The 10,748-nt window shown below is 48.0% G+C and overlaps 1 protein-coding gene across 1 annotated transcript; it reads left to right on the forward strand.

The window, feature by feature from the left end:
- Window positions 1-6,544: 6,544 nt before the first annotated feature.
- On the forward strand, window positions 6,545-7,599 carry UCRPA7_3510 (putative short chain dehydrogenase protein; the record flags this gene model as incomplete). Its single annotated transcript, XM_007916099.1, has 5 exons — window positions 6,545-6,586; window positions 6,636-6,791; window positions 6,861-6,967; window positions 7,081-7,355; window positions 7,409-7,599. 5 exons carry the CDS (start codon window positions 6,545-6,547, stop codon window positions 7,597-7,599), a joined length of 771 nt encoding a protein of 256 aa, XP_007914290.1.
- Between the last annotated feature and the right edge of the window lie 3,149 nt (window positions 7,600-10,748).

Here is a 10,748-nt window from a genome sequence, read left to right on the forward strand (position 1 = left end):
CATCAACAATTGTCAAATCTTTTGGGTTCTAGAGATGCAATTAGCAACGAGGGCTATAGCCAAGTGTGGATGCAACTACATTCGAGAGAAGCCCAAAGGTCTGGCCCAGCAGTGAGGATTGAGTGAGGCACAATCTCTCACGTTCCCCACGAGCCAAGTAAGACTCCCACTGCATCTGTTAGCATCGCTTCATCCAGTTGATATGAAGCGGTCAGACATACAGTAGCCAAAACGACCTTATTGAGGCGCTCGAAGATCATGGTACCTTGTTTCGCAGCTCGAGCATTGCCAATAAAAAGACTGCCAATAGAACTGATAGAGAGTAGCAAGTACGCATTTTCGGACTGGGGGCGAAAAGTCGGTGCATGTACTAGCGGGAAAACGGGGTTAAATCTCTCAAAGAAGAGTCGAATGCAAAGATTCTGTAATATGCTTCGTCAGTCGCTGGCATAGTTGTGTATGTTATGATGATCATATATGAGTTACTATTACCAAGAAGTCCGTCGAGGGAAGAAAGATTGGATGCTCTCGAGGCCGGAGTCTGGTAGACAGATCTTCTCGATAAGTGCCATCCACACGGCCATGGTTCTGGTTTGCCTCGATGGATGGCAATGTTGTAGATTCTTGAGCAAGGTGGTTCTGGTTTGCCTCGATGGATGGCAATGTTGTAGATTCTTGAGCAAGGTGGGTCACCCATAGCTGCTGCACTGTTTGCTCGGCAATGTTGTCATCATGGCGAGGCTCTGGCCAAGGCAAAGAGCTCGGGTCTGCTTGGCAGTTGATCGGCTCTGTTGCAGGATAGCCCCATTCAGAAATGGCCGCAGATATGCTGGTGTTCAAAGCTTGAAGATCAAAATCTGTTCCCAGGAGCCAGGAAGCATCGAAATCCCACGCCTGCGGGGGTGAGGCCAAAGAGGTTCCGCAGTCTGAGACTGGCCCAACGAAGGTGAGTGCCGACGAAGACGCGATAGTCTCCGAGGCTATTAACTTCGGAGAGTTGGGCAGTTGAGAAACACGGTTGATTGAGCCCTCGGATGTGCTGAACGCCGCTTCACACTCGACTGGAGCAGAATTCACCGGGTCTTCCCCGCAGGAAGCAGGTTCTGCCACCAGAGCACTGTCCGCCCGGAGCACTGGATGAGTCCCGGTCGAGTCTAAGCCATCCGAGTGGTGAGTTCTTAAGTGCCGGAGGAGAGTGTCACGGGGCGAGTTGTTAGAAGGTCCCACAAGGACATGTTCATAAGATGCGGTGAATGGGTGGGTGGACTTAGGGTTCCTACTTGCGAGTATACATCTTCCCGCACGCGTCACAGGAAAATGGGCGCTCCTTTGTGTGCGACCGGACATGTCGAGCAAGGTGTTCGGCCTTGGAGAAGTGCTGGCCACAAAACCCGCACTTCCGCTCCTGGGCCCTGCGTCTATTCACTTCACTATGCCGTAGCATTGCCGCAAGCCAGCCGACCTCCTATTGGCGTAGGCCTAGGCGTAGAGTGCCTGCAATGTCTGGGGCTGCTGCACTGAAGTTGGCACACTGTCAGGTCGGGTCCCGTGAGGAGCGTTTTGTGCGAATTCACAAATATACTACTACTAGTCGACCTGGGAGGTCATAACCTGGATCCCGACTCCGCTCATTCGTCGAGCCAGTCGTGTTAGTCAACCCCAGAAGCGGGGGAATGCTGGGGAAATGCTAGTTTTGTGGAACGGTCCCGCAGCCATGCCTGAAAGGGAAGGGAGAGTGGCTTTCCCCTGTGTTTCCCCCAAGTTCCACCACATACATGGTCATAGGCACGTTACGGACGATAATATGATCATAAATATTGGTCAGACCTCACAACCACGATCCCCAGATCTAGTGACAGATCAACAGGCTGACTGACTGCCTGCTCGTCCTACCGTTCATCTGTTCCAATCAAATCGCTGTCAATATGGAGCCCAGCCCCGACCTCGCCGCCGAACTGGTCCCCGGGACTGAAATCATGGCTGATTTCTCGGGGATCCATCTGGTCCATGAGCGCTCGTCTCCCCAGTTGGTCGTCCTCATTCCGCAGCCGAGTGACAACCCTCATGACCCTTTGGTATGTCCTCGTCATGTTTGCAGGAGCATTGGTATTGGTCTCTTATATGGTTCATGTCGTCTTCGCTTACACCACGTCTGACTTAGAACTGGACTCGTCTCTGGAAGACATTGGTCCTTCTATCTCAAGGCTCCTTTGTTTTATTCAGCGTCATCACCAATCTTTCCATCGCACCTTTGACGCCAATATACATCGAAGAATGGGGCAAGTCGGCAACCGAAGTGGCTCTTCTGGTAATGAGCCCCTACCCAGTCTGATGGAACTGAACTGACAGCAGTCAAGACGGGATCTACAGTCCTTGCTTTGGGCTATGCCAACTTTATCATCATTCCTTGCAGTGAGATCTTTGGGCGTCGAATCGTTCTTCTCGTCTGCGCTGTAATCACTCTCGGCTCTTGTATTTGGCAGGCCACCGCAACAAGCTACAACTCGTTTCTTGGGGCCCGTATTCTTACTGGTCTCGGTGCCGCGGCAAACGAGAGTATTATGCCTGTCGTTGTTGCTGACATCAAGTTCCTCCACCAGCGCGGGAAATACGTCGGTTTATATTTGTGAGTGAATCAGTTTTCCTCTGCGGCAAACAATCTCATTGATCCAATCTAGCTACTGCTACTTCATGGGCCTCTTCTTGGGCCCTATTATATCAGGGGCTATTGCGGAGCGCACTTCGTGGCGCTGGTTTTTCTGGGCATGCACCATTGCCCAAGCCGTTAACTTCGCATGTCTCGTTTGTCTGTCTCCCGAAACTCGACGGCTTCTGTATGACCCACCCGAATTGTCTCTTGAAAGCACTAGTGCCCAGGTGCAAGAGCAAACATGTAGTGCAGATATCTCCGAGAAGGAGCACCAGGAACGAAGAATTGAGGACAGAGCCAATGGTGATATTGATGAGAACGGGACGAGCTCAAGGCATCTAGATCGAGGAAGACCGAGTATTGGGCAATTCAATGTTTTCCAGGCCGTAGATCGACGTGCACTTCGAACTATCATTCATCACTTCATCACCCCATTGGAGATCTTCTTCTTCCCTATCGTTCTCTGGGCTGCTATGTCAATGGGCGCCGCAGCCAATGCCCTTCTCTGTGTCAACCTCTTACAATCTCAAGCGCTTGCAGCGCCGCCGTACAACTTCACTCCCCAGAATGTGGGTTTTGCAAACTTTGCCCTGGCAGCTGGCGGTGTTTTAGGTCTAGCAGTCGCGGGACCATGGTCTGACTGGGTCGCAATGCGAGCGACGAAGAAGAATAATGGAATTCGAGAGCCGGAGATGCGACTCGCGGCCTTGTTGCCATTCGTCGTAGCCTCAACATTGGGCTTGACGGTATGTCTTCTGCTTGATCCATTTCGCAAACCGCGCTCCAAGCCATCTGACACTGTATCTAGATCATCGGTGTAGTCATACAGCGTAGCTGGCCGTGGGAGGTCATTATTATCGTGGGCTTCAGTCTCACAGGCGTCATCGTCGTCTCTATCCCTACCCTGTGTATCACGGTAAGACAAATAGACATGTATACTACGGCTACAGTCAGGCTTACTAGCTATCAGTATGCGATCGATTGCTATAAGCCTATTGCCGGTCAAATCATGGTAATATCGACAGTTTGCAAGAACACGTTTGGGGTGACTCCTCTCTCACAACGTTTGATTTTCACAATCGAAAACTGACACTGAACAGTTTGGCATGACTTACTATATCAATGAGTGGGCCGCTAAAGACGGGTTTATACCCCCGTTTATGTTGTTAATGGCGATGACTTCTGGATTCACACTTGTGGGTGTGATTTTGTTTATGAAGTGGGGTAAGACGTGTCGTCACTGGACGAGATACTCGAGGCTCCATCAATTTTAATGTCATAAATAATTTGCCAACATATATGGCGAAGGTATTATGTCTTTGTACTCCTCCACCGGGGTGATAAACGTACATGCTTATAGAAAGAAATACTCAATTATGAAGGTCATAATACTTATGAAGCTTTGAAATATTATGCTTATTACTATAGGTTTATTAACTATTTAAAGGCAGTAACCTCTTGTTGAGGAGGTCGTAATGCACTTGCTGAACTGACAGTTATTACCTGAAGGAAGATTATATCAGATTTACAGAAATGCTGGGGCACTCTTGTAAGTGCTAAATATAACATCTAATTTTCTGTCATAAGGAATATCCCGATTTGTGGTGAGGTCGTCTTGATTCCACGCAGATTGCAAAAGACCTAACAGCAACTCAATGTTTTTTGAGTTCATTGTCTTTGATGATTGTTGGATTGTTTGAAGAATTATGATCCGGCGATCATCAGTTCGTGCTTCTAATCCAAGAAGGAACAATAGGAACGGATGTCGGACAGCTCTGGTTTCACTAAGTATTCCAAAAGCCGACTCCGCCCATCCATCAATTTTTGACGAGTGACCAGAGCAACTCTTTGACATGCGTTCGAAGTAAATAAGTGCAGCCTGTGAAAATAGAATTCTGTCTATTTTCGACTCGTGGCCTTTTTGATGACGATGACAAAGTTGCTGTAGCCTAGACTCCAATGACGATAAATACTCTTGATAATCCTCTGTGTGATACCGTGGATCAGATGGAGTAAGGATATTTTCAAATATTTCCGAACCAATATTCAGAAAGGATAATGTATATGGAGAAAGAATTTGCACCTGCACAGGATGAGTGTTTTGAGTCAATGATTGGAATTATAACACTAGTACCTGAGGAGGCATCTTTCTGACTGTGAAGTTCATCGGACCCGACAAAACTTGAGACTTGTCGCGGGCAAATTGCCCTCCTCTCCAATGTCGAAGGGAGAAAACACCCATGAGATCATAGTAGTAGAGCCAATTTGCCATTGCAGAACATTCGCTGGGAAAGGCATCTGACTTAGTGTTAAGGTTACTGAGTAGGCCTTTAGCCCCAGTAAGATACCAAAGCCATTGCGAAGAATTCTTCGAGCTTGCTGAAATCTTTAATGGCTTGGGCGTTAGTAATATCCCACATATAGAGGCTATAGATACGAACTTCCAAGACGCATAACAGCATATTACTTGCGATATGTTGTACGTTCTCCAGATCAGTTATGTCTCGCTTGACAGATGTTTGCAAGGCACGAAGGGCTTTGCCCTGAAACCGCATAGCTTGAGCGTCGAATCCATCCCGGTACACAGATGCAATGGCGAGCATCGAAAGCAGAACTGCCTTTGAGGAGTCTGTTCCATCGGATAATGCCAAGCGGCTCAAGCTTCCAAGGAAATCCCCAGCATCTTCTTCGCATATAGTTATCGTATACGGTAAGATAAATTCAACTGGGAACGGGTGAGTGACATGCCTATTGGTATAAATCTACTTTTCAAGTCTTACAATAACGTAACAAAGTGCACTCTTCACTATTCAGGGGCGAGGGGATCCAAGATATGGTCGGTGACAGAGGAGGATTGGAGAGACACACACCGGTATCTGCTTGCGGTCAGACATCTCCGGTCTCCACTGAGCATAGTTCAGGGAAAGGGTATTGACTAACCTCGAGGATGGAGTAGACTGAAGAGGTGCCGCTGTAGTTCAAAGTCCCGGGACCCTACATTCACCCAGCTGAATGATTCGACTTGTGCAGCTTTGATAACGTGAGGTGTCACTAGCATTGACTTGGTCCTAGAATTTTTCGGCCCTGTCAGACGGAGTCCATACCCCTGACATGCTCGATTCGATTGGGTGCAGTTCTTGCAGGCCGGGATTGTGCGATCGCACCGAATTTTGCGCCCTATGTTCAAACTTAGCGATGCAGCTCAGACTCTACAGGGTCATGTACGTCTAGCTAATCTCATTCCATGCATAACGAACCTTTGCAAGTCCAACACCTAGCTCTTGACATCTCTGCTAAGTCACTGTCACGACTACATCCCGGTTTGGCAAAGGACATAGTGGTATTACGGGGATTCATGGAATTCGATGGGCTGATTAGATAGTTTCGCGGCGATGGTTGAATGGAAGTCAGAACTTGGGGATGGCTAGCTGACAAATTTGTGCATGAGTAGTCCGGTCCCTAATTGCAGCTTTAAAGCACTACTGTTAGTGATTGCCGAATTCGGAAGAACGGCAGCCATTTGCGCAGTCCTATAGGATTGCTGGTATGTACTCCACTTCGGATTCGCACTGAGTTTGCGGCTGCACAAATATACCGCAAATCCGGAGGAGTTCACCCTGGAAAAGCTAACTATCTCGAATTGGAAGAGAGGATTGAATCTGCGCAACGGGATGTTTGGGTTGAGCGCCGGTCTGAACACCATGACTGAGAATCGGAGACATTTTGCCTTCAAGGTTTTCCTTGAGCTTCGACTCCCGGCAAATATATAAACCAGGTGCTTTCTCATAATTTGGCTTTGGGACTTGACCATTGCAATCAACTACTCCAGACTTTCTTCCTATTTTAACACGCAGCCTCTTCAAGATCTAGTCAAGTTGAACTCCACGCCGCACAATGCCTTCCTACGTTGTTACAGGAGCTTCTCGTGGAATAGGAGTACGTGCTCTTGAGACAGTAGATATTGAGGATTAACCACATTATCTAGTTCGAATTCATCCGCCAACTTTCGGAAGACCCGAACGCCACCGTAATTGGTCTTGCTCGTGACAAGGAGTCGACAATGACGAAGATAACACAAGAGATCCGTAAATCAAACATCCATATCATTCAAGCAGACTTGAAAGACCACAACTCATTAAAAGTAAGTAATCCAGTATTGCAAGGGCATTCTCGGTTAGGAGGCAACATGTTCAAATACTTGAGGATCTAGGAAGCTGCGGAGCAAACTGCCCAAATCACTGGAGGTGGCTTGGATTATCTGATCGCCAATGCGGCATACTTCTCCACAAAAGCCGGATTCATCACGGTTTCCGATCTGTAAGACGAAGCTCCAAATTCACCTAGACAGCGATAAAAGAAATTATTGACTCACAAAATGAGCAATACAGCATTGAAATGCCAGATCAGTATCTAAGTGATCTGAACGAAAGCTTTGAGGTCAATGTCATTGGCAACATTCAGCTTTTCAACGCTTTCTTGCCCTCTATCCTGAAAGGTCAAGTGAAAAAGGTCATAACGATTGGCTCACTAAATGCAGATACAGAGATAACTGCCAAATATGATCTGGCGACATGCGTGCCCTACTCGATCAGCAAAGCTGCGCTAAATATGGCGGTTGCAAAGTACAGTGCCGAATACCGCGAGAAAGGTGTCCTTTTTATGAGTGTTGCACCTGGGTCCACAGAGACGTTCACCTCTGCCAACAGTGAGTTTGCAGAACTTTAACGATTTCAGCCTTCAATGTTGACAATTCGCCAGTGTCTGAGAAAGAACAAGCGAAATTGATGATCGACATGCAGCGCTTGATGGCTCATGCACCACATTTCACTGGCCTAGCAAAGCCTGCCAAGTCGGTGGCCCTTGTCAGAAAGGTCATTGAGAATTCCAGCATCGAAAAAGGCGATGGTGGCTCCTGGGTTTCTCAGTTTGGAAATAAACAGTGGCAATAGAGAAACAAAGCTTTGCTTGATGTTACAGCCTTGGAATATTCACATACAAATTGTCATGTATGAAATATTGATTTCTGCCTTTCTTTTATACCGTTGCTGTGAATGCAGCTCTTAGGCATGTCCTTGCACATTGCCGAATAGCTGCAAGCCTGCAAGATGCTGCGTATACGTTGCGCACCTCAAAGCTAGGTAGAGATGAAATAGCCATGTAGGAATCCTTCAGCGCAAAAACGTAACCTATTTAAGCATTCCTTAGTTCCATTTGTTGGGTTGTACTGCAAGGCTCGAGGGTTGTGACCGCTTCGGATCCATACCGATATTAAAGCCAAGGCCCTAGCGATGCAGTGGCACCTCGGTCCCAAAATGGTTGGTGGTCGTTGGCGGGCTGCAGTAGTTGCTGACTACACAAATCTGAGTGGCTTGGTTTAAGGTTGTGAGACAACATCCCCCGTCCGGCAGTGGCACCGACATGAGTAATCGGCTGCTCATTTATGCAAGCCACAGCATGTATCGCTATCACAGATATAAGACATGGCAGACCAACTCATCAGACAGAAAGCTCGAGCTCGCCTCAAGTATCGCTGTCGCGAGTGCTAGAATCAGTACCATCACTAAAAATTCTAACCAAGCATGACGGATTTGATCCGAGATGCCCCCATCGGGCAATTGATCAGACTGCTCACACGTAACAAGTTCTTAAAGTACCCCGAAGAAGATAGCGCATTTCATTGTCCCGGCTGTTATAAAGAGCCTGAAGCAGAATCAGTGGTATCTAAGCCCGAGTTAGTCCCTGAAAAGAGTGCGAACACAAACACCGAGACTCAAGTTAGCGAACACTCAGACAATAATGCCACATTGGACGACGAGGTGCCGGATCGAGACGTCTATTCGCCGGATATTGAAGCATTTGAGCCAATCAGACCTGGTTCTGCTGGAACCGTATCGACTGAAGCGACTCATCCTCCCACCCGAAGACAAAGTCTAGCCCGAGTCGACACAAAGCTAGCTCTCAAGAAGTCAGTCACGCGAGCAGATCTCGAGGAGCAGTTTGCAGAAGCAGTCAGAGCCGAGACACTGTCTCCCGAGACAATAGAGCCAGAGAAGCTCGAAAGCGGCACGGTGCTCGTAGACTGGTATACTACTGACGACCCAAGCAACCCGCAAAATTGGACTCTCAGAAAAAAGATCTTTGTGTCATCAATCATCTAGTTCGTGATTAGCTCCCTCAAAATGAACTTCATTACTAAATTACTGTTAGTATTTACACATTTACCTTCTACCTTGGATCTGCGATATATACACCGAGTGCACCGGAAATAATGCAGCGATTCCATGTTTCAGCACAGGTCGCATCCCTAGGTCTATCAATGTACGTGCTTGGATACGGAATCGGGCCATTGCTCTTTTCGCCGTTGAGCGAAATTCCCGCTGTCGGTCGAAATCCCCCGTACATCTATACATTTGGTCTATTCGTAATACTCTTAGTACCAGCAGCACTTGCCAAGAATGTCGCGTCTTTCATGGTTCTCAGATTTCTTACTGGCTTTTTCGGTAGTCCTTGCCTTGCAACTGGCGGGGGCAGCCTCGCTGATATGTTTTCTTTGCTTAAACTTCCATATGTGTTAAGTGCCTGGGCTTTCTCAGCAACAGCGGGACCTGCACTAGGTCCTTTGCTATCAGGTTTCAGTGTCGTTGTGAAGGGATGGAGATGGTCAATGTGGGAACTTCTTTGGCTTGCTGGTCCAGTGTGGATTGTCATGTTTTTGTTTCTCCCGGAGACCTCTGCCGACAATATTCTCCTTCGACGGGCACGGAGACTCCGCAAACTTACTGGCAATCCAATGCTGAAATCACAGGGTGAAATCAACCAAGCTAAACTCACGTTCCGCGACATACTTATTGACGCCTTGTGGCGACCTATCCAAACAGTTATGTTAGATCCTGCGATCGCTTTTACTGCCATCTACACGGCACTGATCTACGGAATTTACTACTCGTTTTTTGAGGCCTTCCCCATAGTGTACCTCGAATACTTCGGCTTCAACCTCGGGGAGATGGGATTGGCGTTCTTGTCAATCATAGTGGGAGCCATAATCGGAGTTTCTCTGTACTTGGCATATTGCTATTGGGTTGTCGAACCAAGTATCCGGGCCCGAGGTCTAGGTGCCCCAGAGAGACGCCTTATACCTGCTTTGGGCGCTGCATTCCTCTTACCTGTCGGACTCTTCATATTTGGTAAGACGCAAATCTCCAAGAATACAACCTTGTCTCCTCTGTTGAATCGAGTCGCTAATGCTCTCTTCACAGCTTGGACTGCTAAGCCCGAGCTGCACTGGATCGGGCCTACCATTGGCGTTATGATCTTCACACTCGGGATTTTCGTTGTGATCCAGTGCATTTTCTTATATCTGCCGCTCACCTACCCACAATATGCGGCGTCGCTCTTTGCTGGTAATGACTTTCTTCGATCAACACTAGCAGCCGGCACCATTCATTTCTCAAGTCCACTGTATATCAACCTCGGGATCGGCCCGGGCGTGAGTCTATTGGCAGGCTTGACATGCGGTTGTATCCTTGGTGTTTTCGCACTTTGGTACTTTGGAGCGTGGCTCAGAGCTAAGAGCAGATTTGCTGCGCAGTGATCGCGCGACGTCATGAGTCAGTCACTTCGGTGCGGCCCATCCCGCACCGAGATCACTAATGGTATGTTGTGCCTATCATGAAGATGATATGTTTCTATCTATCGCGGAAGGCTGATGCAAAGCTGCTGGGAAGTATGAAGAGTGATGGCCGACGGCACCATAGTCAAACGCCGGCGGCGACGGCCGCTAAACCATCACCAAGAGTTGAGGCGATAACAAAAGGTGGAGAAGATGGGGTCGCGCTTGAGGTGACCAATTGTATGGCGGGAAAAGGTAAAATAGGCAACTTGTTTGGAATAATGAATTAAGAAAAGATAGTAATGAAGTCAATTACTATTAGACATGACATGCTAGTCTAATGCGCAACAAGTGGACGCTTGAAATTAGCCTTAGGCGCACATGCAGGAACCTGCCGCCGGGGCCGTCCGCCTAACATATACCTTGATGAACACGAACAGTGCCCACATTATTGCTGGAATAGGGTGCAAACAGAGTCTTGCTAAGTGT

The sequence above is a fragment of the Phaeoacremonium minimum genome, assembly GCF_000392275.1.
Source record: "Phaeoacremonium minimum UCRPA7 unplaced genomic scaffold PA7_03_scaffold_288, whole genome shotgun sequence".
Taxonomy (NCBI): Eukaryota; Fungi; Ascomycota; class Sordariomycetes; order Togniniales; family Togniniaceae; genus Phaeoacremonium; species Phaeoacremonium minimum.